This window comes from Mugil cephalus, chromosome 20, assembly GCF_022458985.1.
Source record: "Mugil cephalus isolate CIBA_MC_2020 chromosome 20, CIBA_Mcephalus_1.1, whole genome shotgun sequence".
Lineage (NCBI taxonomy): Eukaryota > Metazoa > Chordata > Actinopteri > Mugiliformes > Mugilidae > Mugil > Mugil cephalus.
The window spans coordinates 14646907-14669338 of record NC_061789.1 but is presented as its reverse complement, the minus strand read 5'-3'; the positions used below and the strand labels follow the sequence as shown (position 1 = coordinate 14669338).

The 22432-nt window shown below is 46.4% G+C and overlaps 1 protein-coding gene across 6 annotated transcripts in view; it reads right to left on the bottom strand.

The window, feature by feature from the left end:
- Nucleotides 1-22432, bottom strand: part of LOC124997505 (RNA binding protein fox-1 homolog 3-like) — a 344102-nt gene that overhangs the window by 56050 nt on the left and 265620 nt on the right. Inside the window, exon 1 of one of the 6 annotated variants that reach the window (XM_047571255.1) lies at nucleotides 20557-20993. The exons of the other annotated variants lie outside the window; for them this stretch is intronic. Coding sequence (XP_047427211.1) covers nucleotides 20557-20682 — 126 coding nt within the window. The 5' untranslated portion in view covers nucleotides 20683-20993. Of the gene's footprint in view, nucleotides 1-20556; nucleotides 20994-22432 lie in introns of those variants that run through there. 6 annotated transcript variants of the gene reach the window in all.

Sequence of the window (22432 nt, the reverse complement as noted above, 5' to 3'; positions counted from 1 at the left end):
AGCACTGCAATTAAACGAGTGGAGGCCTGGATGCTAAGACCGGAGGCGCAGGGGCCGGAGAGCTTTGGACGGCGAGCGCTGAATAGAACACTGTGCTGATTTGTGCACTGACTGTCCCCGAGAATAGGGCCATGTATTTTTAATCAATGTCAAAGTGATGAAGTGTGTGTTTGCCACAAAAAATCCCCTGACAAACACAAATAGAGAAAGACAAACTCCCCAGGGGGCCCCTTTGTGCACGCACACAGACATAAAGCGCCACAGTGCAAAGACTGGACGGAACATTCTAGCAACTGACCCCAACAGCCGACACCGTATTACTTTTACTGTACTAGCAGATATAAAAACTTACTCCCTCAATTGTACTGTACGGAAGGGGAAGTAAAAAAGCAGCCTAATTTAGAATGAAATTAACATTTCATAACAATAAATACTGTTCAGATAAGTGGTCGGCTGGCCGATAATTAGAAATTGGCGGATCTATGGCCATCCCTCAAGACAGACACATGCTGACGTTACTGCAGGTTATCTGGTATTGGGAATCATTCCTGAAGCATAAACAAGCCAGGGAGATAGGCTGGCTGCCCTCCAACAGCCTGTCTCCTCAATTTTACAGGCCTCTTTTCCCCTTTCAGCCAATTCAGCCCCAAATATCGATCAGCGGGGAGAGAGGGAGGGGCACAGAGAGAGAGAGAGAGAGAGAGAGAGAGAGAAATTGAAAAAAAAAAGAGAGAAAGGGGGAGAATTGGGGAGATGGGATGGCGAGCGGGAGGGAAAGCGGAAATGGAGGCCAAAGAGGTGAGGTGTGTGGGCAAGTTGCAGAAAAGCAGAAAGTTTTTTAGCGAATTCCGCACACACGCGACCACCACGTGACACCGGGGAAAAAAAAAAAAAAAGACTTACAAGGCGGGCGGGGAGCTCGAGGTGTGAAAAGGATGAGATATCATGTTGTGTCTCAATCCCTCGCCGACAGACGTCTGATACTGAAAGCCGTGGCGCCGTAATCAGATCATTAACCCAAAGACCGTTGACCTACGAAGAATGCTCCGTGATCCCTGGCTGAAGCGCAGAGCATTAAGGAGGCTTCTGGATGATTGCTTCAGAATTATGGGACCACAGAACGTGGGCAGGCAGGCTTGTGGGCATAAATGAAGCCACAACCACAACTCTGTGATACATTATTCTCATAAGTTCTCCCAGCTTTTATTGGACTCTTTTACAGTCCTGCCCCCCCCATTTGGACTCCACTGTACTGTATGTAATTTGACAAGGGGTTTGGAGGGCTTGATGTGATTACATGAAATGAAATTACAACACATTCAATGCGCCAAAGCACTCTGCCTTATCAAAAGAACCAATTGGAATGCTACTTAAAGAAGCGCCAGATGTTATGTGGCGGAAGATGTGGGGTGATCTTTGACCCTGCAGGAGCGCCAATCAGTATCATCGGCCTCCGGTAGCAGGAAGGGGGCGGAGGGATGGAAAAAGGGGCCAGTCAAAAGGCAAGGCTGTACATAGTTTTACACACTATAAAATATTCATTTGCTAAGTGGTACAGCATTTTGCCCTTTGAGAGGTTCATGCATTGTTTAGGCAGTGGGGCAGGGATGGAGGAGGCCGGATGGTGGCGAAGGAAACGCTCAGTAATGGGGCCAAACAGGAGTGCTGATTTATGTGCACAGTCACATAGGTAAAAGCGGAAGAGGGGGACAGAAAAAAAAAAAAAGCGGGAAGAAGATGTGTTTCACCGATGCTCTACCTTAAAAAGCAGTTCACCTCCTCTGCACTGCACCGTGTTTGGCACAGCTATCACCGCATAAAAAAGTAAACTGTTTGTGACAAGCCGGGAGGTGCAACAATGCTGTGGTTAAACTTATCCAAAACTGTATTTACATTTTATTTTCTTCTTCTTTTTTTTTTTTTTTCTCCAGCATGTGGTAGCTGCAGAGCACCAACCCCACACTGACTGATCTGTGGCATGTGCTGCTGACACAACACAATGCAAACTCTGTGATACTGTCATGAGGGTATTATAAAATAAATGGCCTAGCCTCTCTTTTATACCCTTCTGGATCATTTACACAAATATTATAGCAGGCATCAAGTAACATAAAACCAAAAGTGCAGACTAGGCACAGACCACAACAGGCTAAAACCGACCTGAAAACCCTGTTGCGGTACCTTCAACAGGGTTACCTCTATCTGTCTGTATACCAGAACCCCCAGGCCTCCGGTGCTGTAATGCAGCCACCCCTCCCTGCATCTCAAACTCGCAACAATAGCATACGCTAATGCTAGGGCCAGAACTGGTCACCACATTCCGGCAAACACAACCCAATCTTTAACCTCTTTACAGTGTGCATGATATACTTTGCAAGCAGGGGCCAAGGGTTTATCCATTATGAATGAGACCCATATTACTCCAGGCATTAGCAATGTATGAGCTGGGCTTTAGAAACACAAGGTCTGGCTTTTTTCTGCCTGCCTCCCTGCCACTCCTTCCTCACTGTTTTTTTTTTTTTTTTGCCTTCCCAGCCACGTGCTGCCGCTCTCACACAGCCTCCCATGGATGGCCCCGACTTCTGCCTGACAGCTCATCTGGCTGAGCCCCGCCTGTCCGATCGGCAGCTCCGTGGATGCGGGGAGTTTGAAGAGGCAGGGCCGCGCCCGGGGCTAAAGCCCTCCACTGATCTTAGCTTTGCATGCTCTCCAGCTCACCACTCCTAACCTGGCCGACACTTGACTCGGCTCCGTCACTCGCGCTTCCCCGTCTTCCTCGGTCTGATCTCAGTGTATCTACCGCCTTTGTGATGGTATCTGATTTCCCAAAGCCAGCCAGCTGAAACTTTAATGAAATGCAAGCGCGAAGAAAGAAGAGCATCATCAAGGCAGAATATGCTATTGTGCTATCCTTACCATTGACAGAGCTTACATCTTTCGATATATTTTTCATATTTCCGTCAATTTCACAGGCTTAATATGGATTGTTTTGTTTGTCGGCATGCAAGTGTTAACCTTGTAGTTGCTTTTTTTTCGGTAACTGTGAAAATGCCTAAGAGACCACAACATAGAACAGGGTATACATATTCATCAATAGATATCAGAAATGATGGATTCCTTAAATTAGTGCAGAACAAACCCTTCCACGTTGGAAACCAACAAACAAATCGGTTAATTTGCGAAGGAGACTGAAGATGGCGGAAGTGTTCCCAGCGGGGGGCCTAGAACTCCTTAGGTCTACAACCCTCATCTCCACCACCTCTCTGCACTCCCTACTGTGGGACAATGAGATTAGTAAAGCCCCCAGGGAGAAGCATGCTCCTGGCAGGCGCCACACCTCCCCGCTGGTTGCCTGAGAAAGACAGCATACTTCAAAATCCTGCACTGATTCTACTGCAGGTCAGCCTGATATGGATTACGTCTCATTTTTAAATGAACAAAACAACGTGCTCAAGCCATTAACCTCTAGTACAGTCTTGCATCGCATTACAAGACAACTGGAATGTAATTACTGGCCAACAGAGCTTGGACAATGTGGATGCATGTGGTCTCAAAGCCCGTTAATGGTTCGAAATGTACAGAATGTTATTAGCTGCTAGGTAAAATATGAGCACTTGTCCCATGTTGTCCCTGTGTAAAAAGGAAATTAACATAGCTTCAGCTGGGTTTCAGCCACAACAAATAGCGGACGGCAGGAAGGAGTGTGGTGAGCAGCCGAGCGGCAAGAGGCCTGGACAAGGCCTATTATGACAGGAAGCTCGACTCATCAGCCATTCAGGGCGCTGTAAGAGGAGACATAAATCAATGGTGTGCCAATTATGACACCACACTGAGCTGTGTGAGTGCAGGGAATTAGCCGCACAAATCTCAGTATCAGGTTCGGTTAGATGGGCTGCTGTAGGCCGGGGAGGGAATGCCAAAGAAACACCGCAGGGATGACAGAGAAGGAGGCAGGGAGAGGAAAAGAGGGAAGAACAGAAGTAAACAGTGAAATGTGAGGAAATTTGATAAGGAAATCGGCTAAATGCATTTATCTCTTTTGTTCTTTTTCAGCCCGTAAAAACAGGGCGTACACGGGACGGGAGGAAGACACTCGGCAGACCCCCTCCGTCAAGCGCTCACTGAGCCAGACGAAAGCATCCGAGGTGAATACCGTGAGGCTGCAGTCGCCCCACATCAAGCACAGTTCTCATATTTCATTGTCTCACACTGTGATTTCTCTCTTACAAACATTAAACTTCACCTGACACCTCCCCCACTACGCGCACTCTCACGGAGTGCAATCAGCAGGCCGGTCTCCGGGATGCTGCGAGCTGCAGGTTTGAAGCAGGCAACCGCGGCTTTTTTTTTTTTTGCTGGGCCTGAACACGATGCCCTGACACCACTGAGCACACAGCTGTATCCCAGAACTTAGATTCTGATTAAATGGAAACAGAACAGCCCATTAAAGTCATTAACATACATCTCAAGTATGCATGGGGGGATGTGCACCAAAGGGTGTGCATGCACAGTAATGTAGCGCATATATTAAGAAAAGATCCGCAGATAGGACTTGAAAGAGCATATCTTGCAAAAGCTTATATATATTATTTATCACTCAGACATCAAAAAGGAGACTCCGTAATGACCTTTTTAATTCATATGCTAAGGTAATGCAGATTCTGAAAATGGAAATCCACCAAAAAAAGCGCGAGCACAAGAGGTTGCAGCATAACTGTACTGGCCTGGCACAGCGTGCTTTTCCATTTCACAGCTGCCAGTATCTTTAATTTAATGTCACACTGGATATTGTACTGCTTTATCTCACGGGCTATCATGAAAAACATATGCTTCTTTTAATTTCTGAGATTAAGATGCTGCAGTTATCTGGCTTGCGTGGAAAAAAAAGGGGGAGGGGGGATTAATGTTAAGTAAAATTTAGGCAATAGCCTAATTGACAAGATCCTTTAAAAATTATTTCTGCAATTTAGATAAGTCGAAAGAAAATTTTATCAAATGTACGTGGGAAGTTACGGAGCAATTTTGCAACAGGAACTAATATTTCGTCTCACAGCGCTGATGTAGCACAAACATATCACACACTGAAATCTAGACGGGCTGTCAAAGACGCGAGAGAAAGATGCATCTTTTCTGTCCGATAACTCATCACCTCGGCGCGCGCGGGAGCGGCAGCGGTGCTCCGATACCCCCAGCGTGCCGCTCAGGTCGCACTCTACACCGTGGCTACACATTCAAGTCATCAAACATCAAGGTTTGTTGCCTGCGATCCCGGCTGATTTTGGTTTCCGTTCACCGGTTGATAAATCACGAAAAAGTTTTAATTGTACGCTGACCTTGACGAAATGAGCGGACATCATTTATCAATTAGGGGTGCAATGGGGTGATGTAGGGAGAAAGTGTCTGCTGACAGAATTATTTTTCATCTCGTCTTTGGCTCACTCAGCTCTGCGCTCCTTTAAAAGGGTTCTCAGGTTGGAACAATTTTCATCTTGCGGTGATGATTTTTTTTTTTTTTTTATTATTATCATTACATTTTTTTTTCTTGTTCATAAAATCGCTCCCCTTGGTACAATCCTCAGCTGTTTACCAAGTATAATTCAAAAGGAAGAAAAAAAAGAAAGAAAGAAATGTAAAAATCGAGAGAGAGAAAGAGAGCTGGTATGACCGGCCTAATCTGTGCGTGGGCGCTTCAGTGTGCTTGCACAGTATGGCTTTTCATGACATGAACATCAAATCCCCTGAGAATACAGCTGCCATGATGAGATGTGTTTTTATGGGGATTTAGTCTCTGGAAGAGAGATTTGAGTATTACCTATTGTCAAAAATGTGCAATGTTAGGAGAGCTGCAGCAATGGAGGATGGGGATATTAAACAGGCCTGTTAATGTTTTACACAGTGTTGTTGATGCTCCTGTAGACCTGTAAAGTCTTGACAATAACTCTTGCTGCTGAGTGGTATAGGACACTTATTGAAAGGTGGCGAGTGGGAGGTGCATAAAAGAAGATAATTCTGCTCCTCGGAGGGTTCGGAGGAGATGCAACCTCGCCCCCCCCCTCCCTCCTCCCTCTGAGCCCATCAGCCATTTCTTACTGAGAGCAGTGTAGCATGCAAAGGGACATCGTTTTTCATCCCTCACAAAAGGCTCAGTGAGCCCTGTCTTTAACCAGCTAACAACAGACCAGCCTACCCTTTAGTTCTTCAGACATCTAAATGCTGGCGGCTCATTTTAGTCAGGCGCTGCAAAAAATCAGCCCGGGCCAGTTCTCCAACCTGGAGTCCAGTCCAGCGTCGTACCCAGATAGATGTGTGACCACGAGCCAGAGAGGGGCCGGCGCCGACCTTTTTGAATGGTGGGCTGCCATTCTCAAACACCGGGCCCCAGATTGACTTCGCCCTCAGCCAGATGAGAGAGCCTGCTCATGTGTGAACGGCCCTGACTGCTTGCACAGGCTCGCCAGATCCAAATGCCCTGCAGGTCTGAGGGAGCATTTTACAGCCTGTTTAACAGTAACTTCAAAAATCCCCCTGTCCCATTTTTTTTTTTTTTTTTTTTTTTCTCCGCAAAGAGATTTCTCAGGCATCAGGCCTTGGTTGCTGATTGCCTCTGAACGTGGTGTTGATTAAAAAGTCAGCACTGTTCAGGCTTTCTTGTTTTCTCTTTCTTGTGGATCCTGGGAGTACAAACAGCTCGATAGGCTGCGTGTGAAAGTCTTCGGGCCTTGTGTCTGACGAGGGGCCCGTGGTGAGAGAGAAAGGGGCCCGCTTGCCCAGCTTTTGGAATCCAATAAAGTGCTTTATTCCAGGGCTGGGGCCGACGTGAGGCTAATCTTTGATCTGAACTGGAAGCTGAGGGCTCCGGAGTGGGCCACGCTGCCCGATTATTTATGGGTACTTCAAAGGTTCCGCTGATCACACTTGTGTCTCTTATCTAGCGAGCGAGAAACAGCCACAACAACAAAAAGTGACTTTGCGGGGAGAGTGGAAATTCAGAGCACGGAAAGAGGAAGGTAGGGATAAAGGCGTGAGCGTTTCGAATAGAAAGGGGGAGAGTTTGGTGCGGCTCTGTAGGGAGATCTCCAGATTAGAATGATCAGACCGCTGTATATGGGCCATCTGCCTGGGAATGTACCTCAGACTCCGTCCGAGAGACGGTCGGACCTGACGGGGGTAAGCGCTCCTCCTCCTTCCGCGCCTGTTCTCGTTGAGGACAGGAAAATCCACCAATGTCAGGGAACCCTGCTCCCCTTTCCCTCCCGTCTCCTCCGAGGCTTTGCGCTCCGTCCCTCCTTCCACTATCACCGCCGCCACCTCCACATCGCATCAGAAATGTGACTGGCCTCAAACTGCTGACTTGCTCACAGTCCATTGAGTTTCCTCTCCTTATCAAATTACAGCCACCTCAATAACCCACTCGCTGCAGCACGCCGGAAGAAATGAGGTTTTCTCCACCGCCCGCCCCTGGCACTGCACTCTTTCCCTTGCTTTTTTTTTTTTTTTTTTCTTCTCTCACATTTTTCTTTCAAAAACAGCAGACAGGGGGGGGGGGGGGGGGGGGGGGGTGCAGCAGGACGGGGGTGGCTGATGTGAATGCTGGCGTGTGTTTTCGAGTGGGCGTACGGTTGTAATGTTTCGTACGATGTGTGAGAGGGGTAGAGATGACTGCACATTGCTGATTTGCAGACGCGGGCCAATGTCCAGATGGCGGCCGCCTTCCGGGAGTGCGTTTTTTTTTTTTTTTTTTTTAATTCCACCCCAACAACTGCTCAGTCAAACCAAGACCCCTTCCGCCTCCTTGCGTCAGCTACCCCCGGGTCAGTTTTACTTTTTCAACCTGCGGGTCGCCACGAACGAGCCGCGCAGCTTCCTCACCCCTTCACCTGGAGGACTACCGCCACTGTCTCGGTGGGAAAAAAAAAAAAAAAAAAAAAAAAAAAAATGACACAGTCTCATCAACTGTTATATACCTGCAATGAGAGAGCTTTGGGGAGCCTACCAAACCGACCAAGCAAGGTCATCTGTCTCATTTTGTGAGCGAAGCCGCTGTTATTACAAAGTCAAAATGAAAAGCCTCATCCCCAGGTCAGCTGTCTGACACTTGATGGATGTCATTTAACCTTCCCAGCTGCTGGTTACTGGTTTAGACACCAAAGCGAATGAGACTGAGGGAGGAAAGTTGAAAAACACGCTCCCAGACCCGCATCCATTTTCCTCCCATATGACATAGTTGCCTTCGAAGAGTAATTGATTTATTTTTAACATCAGCGGCATTGACGCTTTCTGAGGTCGTAATTGCTCCTGCGTTAATGCATGCAAATGAGGGTTCGGGATAAATTTACGGGAACTTGTACACCCCCCCCCCCCCTACACACACGCGCGCTATTCCTCCAATGTGAATTAACATCAATATTTATCTTAGTTCTATTATCCAATTCTTACCTCATTCACATGCTAATTGCTACAATTACCATTAAATAAGGGCCCCGGTTCAGAGGAAATAACCTGCTGCTGAGCACTTGAATCACTGACTTGTCACCTGTGTGCACAAAATGCACACATACACACACACACCTACACTGAGAGAAGAAAGAAGGTATGTTAACATCTGCCTCGTAGTGGATTTTTAAATCTCAAAAAAAAAAAAAAAACCTGACAAAACTACGGCGTAACCATGAGCCGCTACATATTTTCGGGAAGCCTATCCTGTCAGCGGCATCACGGACGGTTCCCTGAAACAACTAGACAGCAAAAATAACTGATTGGAAAGTAGCCCAAATTGAGAATGAACGCTCATGTATAATGATCGGATGGAACCCGGGGAGGGTTAACATGAAAGCCCAGCAGTGTGCCAGCAGCAGTTACCTGCAGAGCCGCAGACGACGTGCTCTGCCTTCACCTGTTTTATTGGAGACGACGCCGGCATGTCAGTGACAGCGAATGTCCAAGTTGAGTGCGAGTAGATTAGATTAACTCCCCTGTGAAAGAGCCTTGTCTGCTTCCATTGTGCATCCTGTCTAGTTAAGACGACACAGGTATGCCACGGCAATAAGCAGGTGCGCTGACATCAGAGCTGCGTTGGGAATACTGGCGCTGATTGGAAAACCTATGGAGCATTCTTCAAACGCAAACACGCGGCCGACGTACATCTACCTCCCTCCCGAGCGACCGCGTGCCGGCGTGTGATTTTTTCGGCGCAGGCTGTGCTGCTCCGCGCCCACCGGACTCTAAACTCGGCCCCTTCTGGGCTGTTTCTTCCCGAGAAGACATCCATTTTGTAGACCGACATGGCGGGAGACAGTGCAGAAGGTGTTATTGAAAAAGGCCTTGTGTGGACTAAAGACCAGAGGCACTGCTGCACCCAAAATAAAGGCTTAAAACCTAACTGGATAGAGACACAGAGCCCAGCACTAACTGAGTTGTAAACTTCTATTGCCCCAGGGCTGCAGTCATAGTCTGCTCATCAGATCAGCCTGTAACATAGGAGAGGGAATTCAGATCTTGTCAAGAAAACAAACAAAAAAAAGAAGAAGAAGAGTGCACACTGAAAGAATGTCTGAATAATAGAAGCTAAAACTGAAGATATGCTATTGCATATTATCAATAGCAAACTTTTAGTGAAAAGTTTTAATGCGCATTAAAAAGTGCATCTGATCTAAAATGCATTCTTTACTTTTTAGCAAAAAAAAAAAAAAAAAAAGTTTCGCAGTTTAGTTCACGGCTCCCTCAAACAGAAATATGCATGAAGAATAATTACCAATGCCTTTCGGCCTGGCCTTACACACATACCGCACAATCAGGGGAGCTGATGACCTTTGCTGATGGCGGAATACCTCACAGTGAAGGCCTCTCCGTCGTAAAGTAGTAGACACGCCGCGCAAGATCTATTAGTTTGCTCTTTTATCTGTAATAATCCTGACAGAACAAATAATACCCGGGCATATTCCGAGCAAAAAATAAAGGGCGGAAAAAAAGCGATCATAATCATTAAGTGATGCTTTGGGAACGGACGATAAATCGATTGCACTTGCAGGGCTGAAGTGAACGGAGGCCGTGGAGTGGATGGATACCATGGAGCAGTGTCTGTCTTACGCACACAAACCTCCCTCATAAATTATCTTGAGCTATGTAGAATTTATGAGGCAGAGATATCTCACTGCCGGCCTATCATTTCCACGGCTCTGTCACCGTAATTCTCTCCAAAACTGCCCAAACCCATAGATAAAAACCGGCCACTGCAGCTGCAGATGAAAAAGTGCAAACAGGCGAAAAGGGACAATAAGGGGAGTCAGGGGGGAGGAGGCGGCGCCGGTCTCTCTCCCCGACTCTAGCGCCCGCCGCGTGCGCGCGGAGTAAAGGCGACCGGGAAACGCGCAAAAAAAAAAATAAAAGAAAATTTGAAAAAAAAAAAGAGAGTAAAGGAGAGGACAAGTGTGACAATCAGAATTTGCTCTGTTTACGTTGCGTGAAATCAAGTGTCAGGGGAATTTGGTGAATTGGAAGATGAGTCAAATTGCCAGGCATATGCTGCTCACATCTTTACCTCAGCCGGCGCGGCTCCTCGGCCCCCGACAATGGCTTTTTACCTTTTGAAATGTGTGTTTGTGTTTCTCTGTGTCAGTGGGAGTGCGCGTGTGTGCGTGCGTGTGTGTGAAGAGATTTGGGCGAGCTTTTAGAGCGCTATCATACAGTAGGTGGAGGACGGTGGAGTGTATCAGAAAGGGCAGTCCGCACATGCTGCCCTGCGAGATTGGATTCTCACCCATGAAATGTAAGCACACAGAAAAACGCTCCGCGGCAACAACCTCCAATTTACACAGCAATTTTCCACTCGCTCGCGACAGAACTAAATCGCATTTGTCTCCCCGCCGTTGATACCATGCCGCTCTAGAATTTCATTCATATCCAGTTAATTAGCACTTCCTCGCTCGGCACCAGAAAGAGCAATCATTGGACAAAATGTGCAGAGTAATTTATTACCGTTTATTACAGTTCATTGAGGAAGCCAGAATGTGTTGGATATTAGAATGATTACTTGTGTTTACGCTGATAGCAGTCTGTGTGATGGGAAGAAGGAGAAGAAGGAAAAAAAAAGTTATTTACCAAAAACAGCTGGACGGATAAATTAGGCCCTTTCTCTACATGACAGTATCTCCCCCGACTGCGCTGTTTCAACATTTCTGGGTGAAAAGCGACGTCTCTCAAGCTTTACTCCCTCCTTTGAAAACGTTAATTGCTATTCATTACTCGCTATTGCTGAATGATAACAATGTTGGAGTTACAATTCTGAGTCATTAAATTAGAAGGACGGGGGATGAAAGGGAGGGGTGGGCGATGGAAAATCCTCATCCCCGTTGAGCCTCGGATGTGCGCAGCGTTTTAAATGGTCGCTTCAGCCAAACTGAAACTGAAAAAAGAAAAATAATAATAATAATCTTTGGTAGTATCTAAGCGTACACATGCTCGCGCTTTGATTTGTGTACATTTTAGATTTCGACGTCGATATAATGGCAGTGAAGGAGCTTTTATTTATGCTGCTACATAAAAAATACATTTTGAAAGGCATTAAAAAAAAGTCATGTCTTCGCAGAAACAACAGCCACGATTCCATAAATGTATTTTGATGTGCATTTGTGATCAACATTTGAGAAAACAATCTTCCTCACTTTACGGTTTTTAAGCACGCTTTGCATTATTTTAGACGAGATGGTAACAGCAGCGACGGAGGACGAGGAAGAAGTAAAACACATTCATTGCACCTTGTTGTTGTGATGGGCTTTCCGTTGCGTGCATTTATTACGCCGCTTCCTTTCCTTTATTTATGAAACAAATAGCTGACATGAAAGAATAATTACAACTTGGCCAATTAAAAAAAAAAAAAAAGAATCTGTAGCACTCTCTCCATTTCTTATGTATGACCGGAGAGGCTGGTTGTTCTTCTTCAAGGTTTTTGTTTTCGGCACTTCCTCTACTTATGACGCCGCCTCCTGACAAAAGTTTACTCGCTCCAACCAAACCGTCTTAAGGAAACACCTCTAACTCATTTTTTATGTGACATTTCAGAAGTTTGTATTAAATTTACTTGACATTTATGCGGAAACATTGCTAGATACCACCTGTCCGGTTTGGTTGTACACTCCATTTGCAAGCGAGACACCACCAATGAAATTTACCTTTTTCTTGTACGGACTTAACCAGAATTATTATTTATTTTTTAAAACAGTATCACATAGTTTTGCTGGATATTTTTTTGAAATATAAAGCAAAAGACCTTTAACACTAAAGATCAGCTGTTTATGTCCCTGTTTTCACAATTCAGTTGCCAGGAGTGGAAGCTGAAAGGTGTTACGAGCTCATTTCAAATATTTAACCGTGTTGATTTTTAAAATGTCCAGAAAACACAAGCTTTTCATTGAAAATGTATTTTCTGCCGCGTGGAGCGGCGATATAATTCACAGGCCATGGCACAGAGGTGGCACTGGAGGTTAATAAGGAAAAAGTGTGAAATATTTTTGGTTCAGCCGACTCATTAAGAGCAAATATCACCGACCTGACAACTGATGCAGCCCTCCTGGACCCCGACTATCATCACTAATGCAACAATCACCCAGCAGCTGCAGCTGCAGCAGCACAGACGCATTCACGTCGGGCTCCGTCTCCCTCCGACACACTCCGACACGTTCCTTCATTAACCGGCCACGCTCGCGTCTCTTTGCAACACACACACACACACACACACACTCCGAGGCGGATGCGCGAGCTTGTGGAGGCTGTAATCTGTAATTTGTAAGTTCCATTTGTTTTTAACACACACCAAAGCAGTGGTCCTGTGGGACCTAATAAAACCTCATAAGCACACAGAGAGAAAGCCCGAGGCGCTGCTCTTTCCCACAGATCTCACCTTGATAGATGATTTTAGAAAAACACAGAGGCGTGCTCCACTAACAAAGTGCTGCGAGAAAAAAGCAGTGATATTTAGACTCTCCGTCTGAGGAGAGGGAAAGTGAGGAGGAGGAGGACGACGAGGAGGAAGAAGGAGGAGGAAGGGGGAGTGGGGGCTCTGATTTGAGCTAAATTACACGAGCTTCTCGCTTCGTACCGATTACCCAAGGAGAAGCAGAGTAATCAGAGGGATACCTGTTTGGTTTTCCCACGAGGACAACACTCTCTGAACTTTTTTACACCCCCTCCCCTCTTTCCCCGATCTCATTCATTCAATACCGAGTTGAGATTAACAACGATGAAGGTCTCGTTTTTTTTTATTTTGAAACCCATCTCACGGTCATTTGTTTCATGGTGTTAAAGGGAGTAACCAGCGGCGATGTGCTGGGAATCGCAGCCATAACTTTAAATTACTTTAGGTCCCTAAAAACAAACGTGCCATAACCAGCAAATTCAGCCCCCCCCCACCCCAAGTCTGCCAAATAATAATAATAATAATAAGAATAATAATAATACTGATGACGGTGATAATAAAAGGGTTCGTTTAATTTGGAGAAACAAAAACAATTATGCATCAGCCTGGGTGGAGGTCATCTCCTCTCTGCGGCACTTCTCCTCCTGGTTTCATTTATGAATACCTGTAGACTTTTTTCAAGGAGAACTTGAAATCAATTTCAAGCCCCATTTAATTTTATACACCCGTACATGCTGACCCACGACGGCATAGTTCAAATATTGATCTTCTTCAGCAGGTGACCCGGGGTGCCTCCTGGTCGTCAAACACACAGCAGAGCCGCATCCCTTAAAAACAACAAAACAAAAAAAAAACAAAAACACGAGAGGACGACCGAGGGATGAGGAAAAGCAACTTCCTAGGTCCCTTTGATACGAGGCATCGCTTCCTCAAACTTGGTTCCCATGCAACAACGCGCCTGCTGCTCCGATGAAGACAGATAATGACCTTTTGAAAAACAAAACTTCGCTGTTTGTCTGGAGATCTATTTGTCAGCAGCAGCATGCCTTCTGGCCATGGAGAAAACAGGCTTGCAGGAGCACAAGGAGAACTGTAATAATGCTTCGCTGTTCACCGCTGCCATTAAGCTGCTGGTGATAAAAAGGTGCAGTGCTTTTAATGGCTTGTGATGGCTTCTCTCTCTCTCGCGCTGTTTATTTATTTATTTATTTATTTTTTTTGCCTTCACTTGTACGGCCACTCTGTTAACTCAGCACACGGGGTAATATGTCTCATTTGAGAGGATCCCGCTGCGAGGAGAATGCTTGAAGGACAGTATGAGAGTGACACTACATTATAAACATAATAATCACAGCTGGCTAAGATACTGCAGTAAAGAAATAATTGGACTCAAGCTGGTCTGGCTGCTTAAGCAATTTAGCGTGCCATTTGTAGAAATAGAAAAACCTCAGGTCAGATTATATTCTCAGGGAAGAGAGCGAGACTGCAAAGCGTCTCCACTGCGAGGTTATCTCCTGTCTTTATTCCGCTGTAACTGTATGCGTGTGTGTGTGTGTGTATGTAAGCGTGAGTGATGTAGCGAGAGCTCCTGCAGTGTAAAGACAGGGAGGTGTCGTGTCGTGCGTCGTGTCTTTCTCCCTCTCGCCAGTCCCTCCACTTGCTCGGGAGTCTGTGTTTGGCCCCAAGGAGCTCTTGGGAGGACTGAGATTTCAAAACCAAGCCGACATTCCTGAGCCGTATTAAACGGCCTGACTGGGAAATAAGGCCACCGCAACGCAGAACTGACAGCGTCTTTATCTGAATCATATCACAGAACGGGACGGATATCCAACCTCAAGCAAAGATCTCGTGTGAGCGAGTTGAACTCGCGGAAAACCTTAAACGTGAGATGAATTTCAAAAAAATCGCAGCGCCCACCGTGGCTTTTAATGCCGTGATTCCTCGCCGCGCAGACGAGCAGGTGACTTAAAACATCCCGTGCAATCACATTTCCTCCTTTCTGTGTGACGCACGAGAGCAAATGAATTAAAAGCTTCATTAGACATTTGCCGCCTTCTTAAAAAACAAAAACAACAAAAAAACAAAAAGGTTGGTAATTATTGTGAGGTGAGGGGATCTGCAACTGCAGCTTTGTTTTCCAGAAGTGGAGTTTATTAGCATCAGCAGCACTTGTGAATGCTAATTCAACGGCTATAGGTGCGGAATATAGACAGGAGCGTGCAGAGCTAACGCTCACCACTAATGACTGGGGGATATTTAGCATTATTGGCAAAATGTAAATACACATTTATTGATGCACTGTGCAGCACCCTGCATGCAGAACCCTGCAAGCATCCACCTACAGATGACAAAAGATTTCTCACAGGGAGACAAATAAATAGAGATATGTCAGCTCAAATATGTACGCTCACATTAAGAGCACAGTCAGAACCCCAGTGGAAAAACCTTTTGTTGGTGAGTAAACCTATTGCACCGTTTGTGCCATTCTTCTACACAGAGAACAAATTTAATTTTGTTCCATTTACAAAGGTCTAGTGGAGTAAGACGGTGGGTAGCCTTAAGAAAAAAAAAAAAAAAAAAAAACCCGCACGCACACACAAGTCGGGGCAGACTGTGAAGTCTCTGTGAAGAACAAGGCAGCACTCGCTCACACACCAAATGAAATTTCAAAATAAACGACTGAGCTGTGATTTACAATTCTCCTCCGGGGCAGAGAAAAGTGAGAAAACATTTCAATCAGTCCCTCCGCCTTTGTTATGCCGCTATGAATCAGCTGTTTAAGGGACAAAAACAGCTGAATGGCGGCGAGAGAAAGACTCTGAATGATTTCACACCAAAACATAGAACATATTGAGAGGTATATTCCAGGGCCCATGAAATTGAGTTTAAAGTTTTTTTGATTTGTGCCTGATTGAATCTGAGTGAATTGTGCTCGACTGAAAAACAACAAAGCTGGCATAGCCTCGTGATATAATGGAAATATTTCAAACACAGCAGTTATCTGCAACACAACAAAGGAGAATCAGACAGCTTGTGGAATCGGATGTGGGAAACATTTAATCTGGGTTTGATCTCACGGTGGCTTTTTTTTATATATATATATATATTCTACTTATGATTAACAATTCTCCTAAAAAAATAAACAGATTCCCTGAACTGAGGCACTCTGATCTGAGCCCGTTGTTTCCTACTTTAACAGTGACCCACAAACACAGTTTAATATGATACAGGAACAGGATGGAATTTTAGTGGGACTATTTTTAGTGGCGGATTCTTTTTTTGGTTGCTTATTATTTCAGCAGGGCCGTGCATGTAGGACTGACTGAAACTATTTTAATAATGTTAAAGAATAAGATCATTCTTCGGATTGTGTTTGTTAATGGGATCAATGGTTAGTTTATTCATGTTAACACATAACAGGAGCACATGGAGAATAGGAGTGATAATAGGCCGACACAGAGCCCGAACTATTGTGTGTTAACCCTTTTCCCAAGAGGTCATGTGGGAGGTAGTGCGGTGGGGGTTGTGGTCTCTCTGGGTCCCATTTGAAACGCAGTGAGGCATATTTCTCAAACTCATCTCCGATGCACCCACATGGGCCTAACGAGAGCCCATGTAGGGACAGAAACCTATTAGGCCTCCCCAGTCACAGAGACCATCTCCATTTACAGCTGTCAATAGTACAGCTTGGCCTACAATAATTATCCCCCAGGAAGGAGCCGTCTCCGCGCGGCTCGCATTAGTCCGTCCCCGGGAGACCGCCAACCTGAATCCTTCGATATCTAAAGTCCCCCTGAATAGCGGCGCTTTGGGAGGCAGGATCAAGGCCTGAACCGAGGGGGAAGTGTGTCACGAGTATTCCCTGTATTGCATCGCTCGCCTTTAACCAGATGTATCAGTGTGCGCGCGAGACGGGAGGGAGTCAGTGCCAGTGGAGTCGTAGAAAAAAGAGATCAGAATGGTTGGGAAGAGGAGGAGGACGAGGAGGAGGAGGAGGAGGAGGAGGAGGCCGTTGAAACCAGAGAGCCCGGGCAATTCCTCCCAGGATCCACCGACATGAAAGGGTGACCTAACCATTTAGAACGATACCGAAGCCGTGTACAGTTAAAGGGGGAAATTCAAAACAGCCCCGACCAAAGAAGCCGCAAAAAAGAAATCAATAGACGCAACAATAACAATAGACATCGGCGCAGTGGAATGCCATAATAGAAAATCCAATTACAAATCAAAGGAAGGCAATTTTAGAAAAGCCCGAGATCTGGAGATAAGTCTGAGGCAAAGACGGAGAGATGTGACACCGAGACAGTAACAACGGCTGCTTTTTCCCTCTTTAGACATAAGTAACGCGGTGCTTCCCACCCAACAGCATCGTCTTAGATAATAGAGTTACATTTACGAGCGTTGCCATATGCCCACCCAGTGCCTGGTAAATAGAAAATCCATGAGATGCCATGTTTTTATGACTCTGAAGACAGCTACTAACTACCATGAGCAAACCTGAGCTACCCCGTCAGCTTCAGCTTGTACCATAAATATATTTATACTTTAATACGGGCCTACAGCGCTGAGCATTGCATCCCATAAAAGCCTCACCACACTGTAATTCATAACTCCCTCAATATCCGGCTCCATAACTCAAGAAATGAGCCACTACAATACAAATTGAGGGTAGAAGAAAAGTGACATCATCCTGCGGAAGGATGAAGCCGGCACCCCATGTGGTGGAGCAACTCTCCCCCTGTCGAGAAGAGGAACGGCCCTTCAGCGGCGGCGTGATACTGCCACTTTTTTTTTTTTTTTTTTTTTTGGTAATCAGAAGCCCACAGTTCTCCCACCAGACCGCAGGGAGTCTCTCCTTGTGTTAATGAAAACAAACATTTAGCCGGGATTTATACGCGCCACAGACGACTACAAAGAGCATCAAAGGAAACTGCCTGGGAACACACACCCAAACACTGCTGTGCACAAATAAAGGCAAGGTATGATTTGCTAATCTTTTATGTAATAAACTCCTGTCTTCCTGTGATATCATGCGGCGCCATGTTCACAGATAATAAGCAAAGCTGTTCGGAGCCCAACTTAATACAGTGTCTTATTTGAAATGCAAACAAACTGCGAGGCAGAGGCTATCACCTCAATCTATTCCCCTTCTGTGCGCTGGCTGTCATCTTACACGAGCCGATGCTGCAGCCCTGCACTGTGGCGAAGGGGAGGAAGCAGGAGAGCGGCGGCGCTGGCTTGAGAAGGGGTGGTGGGGGTGGAGTGGGGGGGACACGGGCAGCGTGCTATGAAGGATGGGTGATGTGGGAGGAAAGGGTTGGTGGAGGGGGGGAGGAGGAGAGAGAGAGAGGCTGGCCGCGGTGTGATTCAGAGGGTTGTTTCCCCTCGCAGCGCTGCAGGGTGAGGATTTACCGCAAAGAAGTGGGAAAAAAATGAAAAAGGAAAAGAACAAAAGCTGCTGATACATTAAAGGGAATTCAAACAAAAAGGGGTGTCTCATGAAAATAGCACGCAGGAAGTTTCAATTTCAGCCCCGTGTTGGACTTTTAAAGGAATCGACTGTGAACACGCAGGTGTACACACAGGCACACACACACACACACACACACACACACACACACACACACACACACACACACACACACACACACACACACTCAAGAGGCTTGCAGCTCATCCTGAGGATTTGGAAGTTACAGGGATGTAGAGGAAGGTAAACCCACCTGAACTCTCTCAGTTTACTGACATTTAAACTTGTGAAAGAAGGCTCAGAAAGATTTCCCGATTTGACAGGAAAGTTTATCACAAAAAAAAAAAAAACACGAGGAGGGAAAATCTGTGAATGTTTCCAGATTAAATTAATATCACTATCCCGATCACTGTTAATAGCTGCACAAAAATAAACCCATGAGGATTATTTTTAGTGAGTCGGTGGAGGTGGTTTTGGCTATTCTACAGTTGGTGGCACCTGGTTGTCCACATGCACCCCCCCACCCCACCCCATCACCACACACACACACACACACACACACACACACACACACACACACACACACACACATCTCCGCCTGGCTGGTGGGGTGTGCCCGCTATGGACAGATGGGTGGGAGGGGGTGAGCGCCATTACCGCGATGATGGGGAGAAGGGGGGAGGAGTACGGTTCGAAATGAGAAAGCAGGAGTTTCCAGCCTCGCCGCTGTTTCCCCTCAATCACGGCAGTAACACACACTGTTTACTGCAACACATGCTGCCGGCAGTAAAAACAGAATTGGATGCTCGACCCCCACCCGGGGCCCCCATCATCCCGCCACTAACAGCCCTCCCATCGCCCTCAACTCGCCGAATTAAAACACGTGAATTATTCAGCGGGTAGATAGACAGGCGCGCGGGCTCTTAAGAGTCACCTTGTTGTTGATTTTTTCACCTCCTTTCAGAAAATTGCAGTCTTCACGTTTCACGAAACAAGGGGATCAGTGACGGGATCAATCTCCAAAGAAGCAGGATGAAAACACACGCGCGCGCACAAAAAAAAAAAGAAAAGGAGGGAAATCAATGTTCATTTGCAGAGATGTGTAATTATTCAAAACGTTGTCACTTGGTGGTGATCACCGTGTGACAAATGAAAGGCTTGAGGAAAAAGTTTCAGGTTGAAATTCCAACTCTAAATGTGGCTGCGTTATACGTTCTGATCAAACACATATTACGCCTTTAATATTATTTTTTAAAGGGATTCAGTGACACTGAATAGTGGCAAATCCACTAAACAGAATCTAAACTGAAGCACAGATTTAAAGTGAGCTAAAATCCAAGCAGTGTAATATCGTGTGCGACTATTTCTTACATGAATACCGCAGGCCTCACAGGTTTAACATTATTAGCATCGATATTTGTGTTTTAAAATCCTGCTGCATCCTTGTGTGTAAATGTTGAGCAGGTTGGGGTCAGATTAGGTAACATGTCAGCGTTTAGGCGCCACACGGAAACTACATACGTGTTTTCTTTTTCACAAACAGATAGGGGAAAAAGTTCCATTCACAAAAAAAATAATAATAATATAATAAAAAAAATAAAACAAAGGAGCATTTTTAAGAGATTTCCTTCTCGTTTTTGCCTTATCTTTGTAGCAGGAAAGTGACAGAGCACAGCAGACTGACTGAGAAAACACTTCCAAGCACAATGAGTCATGAAGAGACTGATGTACACAAACACTGCGTGCTCCCACGTCACCGTAATCTCTAATTCACTGCTTTCATTTTACTCGAGAATGGGAAGGGAAGGAGAGGGGAAGAGATGACGAGCGGGACGGCTCGGAGGATGAAATTAAAGAGCCCCGCTCCCCCTCAACCTCCACCTCCACCTCCACCTTCGCCTCCCGTCCCCGCTGTTTTCTCGCACACAAAAGGCAGGGTGAGGGTCAAGGGTTAGGGGGGTGAAAGCACTCTGGGTAACAACACAAAGCCGGCGCGATGCTATCACGTGCCGCCGAGGAGCGCACACGGAGAAATGAAAGAATGGAGAGTGAGTGAGTGGAGAGAGAGAGAGGGGGAGAGAGTGTGTGTATGTGTGTGTGTGTGTGTGTGTATGCGTGTGTGTGAGAGAGAGGGGGGAGAGAGGAGAGCGACAAAGCGAGCTCGGTTCAGTCTTACCTCGGGCAGATAGAGGAAGGCAGGGGGACACTGGAGAGAGTGAGGTAGCATCCCGGAGCCGGAGAGCAGCAGACAGCCGGAGTTGGCCATGGAGCTCAGCGTGGGGTGACGGGACGCTTTGCGCATTTAGCAGGGAGATCCTTTCGCTCTACTCTCTTTCTTCCTCTCTCTCTTTCTCTGGCTCGCTCGCTCCCACTCACTTACACACACACTCTCTCGCTCTCTCTCTCTCCCTCTCTCTTCGGATCACTTCCTTTCCCCTGCCTTCTTGCCTTTTAAATTTCCCTTTTGCTGGCTTTTGTGTCTCTATTGAAGATGTAGCAGGGAGGCGAGCGGCGTACAGACAATGTGCATGTTCCACCTTTATCACTATTGCTCTCTCTCTCTCTCTCTCTCTCTCTCTCCCTCTCTCTCTCTCTCTCACTATCCCTGGCGCGACTCTGTTTACTTTGTGTGCGATAAAAGCCAACATAAGCATTCAGACACAGAAGGGGAGGTTCTGTGCAAGCTGAGGAGGAGGAGGGGTTGTAGAGCCGACAGGGGGTTGGGTAGGTTAGGGTGGGGGTATAAAAAGAGGTGGTAGGAGCACTCGGGCTGGGATTGGGTTGGGTGGGGGGGTTGGGTGGGGGGCACTGATGAAGTCCCCGGTGGATTCATACATCAAACGGGCCAGCTGAATAGCAGAGGGGATGTGAATGACATTAGAACAGCTGATCCTGGGCATTAGCACCTCGTGGGACGCTGCGTGCTGCCTTTTAATTGCGGCCCCCCCACCCTGCAAACACACACACGCAAACACACACGCACGGCGTCAGTGGCCGGCACCACCTCCCTCTCCTCCGCCCGCGTATGCGTGCGCGCTCAAGGACACATACTGTACCTCGCAGATTTGTCTGAGAAGCCAGGGCGGAAACGCATTACAACAACAACAAAAAAAAAAAAGAAAAAAAAAAAAGAAACGGGGGCTGTTATCAGGCCCAGCCGTGACATCCTTCTTCGTTGGCTCTCGCATCTACTGAGCTGTAAACACGCATTCAGCCAAGCATGTACTGCACAGCACGCTAAACTGTACAAGAAGAAAAAAAAAAAAAAAAGCTTCCTTTTAATGTATCTTTCTGATTAATTCTGTTTGATACCGCTCTAAAAGGAGCAAAGAGAATGCACAAGATGTATTCATTACATCGGTTGGGTGCCGACCCAAGTCAGAGGAGAAACCCAAAAAATCCATCTTAAATCTAGACCATCAAAGTTCGAGAAGGATGATGCCTCAGCAGAGATTGGTGGAACAACGCGAGGCGGCGACGAGGTGCGGCTCCTCTCGTAATTCCCGTTAACGCAATCACATCACGACACATCGACCTCAGACCTCGCACTGCGATTTCTACATTTTTTTTATTTTTTATTTTTCTTCCTATGCTTGTTCCAGACCTCTGAATCACTGTCCATGTCTTTTTCAGTGATGCAAACGGCTCTGGTGTTGTGATCATTCACGGCTGTTTCCCCAAAGACAATCTGAGCTCTGTAGGCAGGATTAAGAACAGGGATGTTATCTACCCGCGCCAGAGCTGGAATAATGGCGTCGCAAAGAAAAAAAAAATAAATAAAAAAAATACCGCAAACAAGGCGACAAGTAGGCATGAGGCTGATGCGGCTGTACAGGCTGTCAGGAGTCAACTTGAACATGCTTCTGCGTGTGTGGGTCTGTCGGGTACATTTGCGCGGTTGGATGTAAACCAATCAGCTTCCTTTAAGCTCAGATCTGCAACTTTTCATCTCCGGTGAAGCCTGATTCCAGCCACCCCTGTCTTTTCGCAGGTGCTCCACTTTGAGTCTCGCTTTCTACGTTCGCTTTTTCCGGCCACGATAATGGTAATGA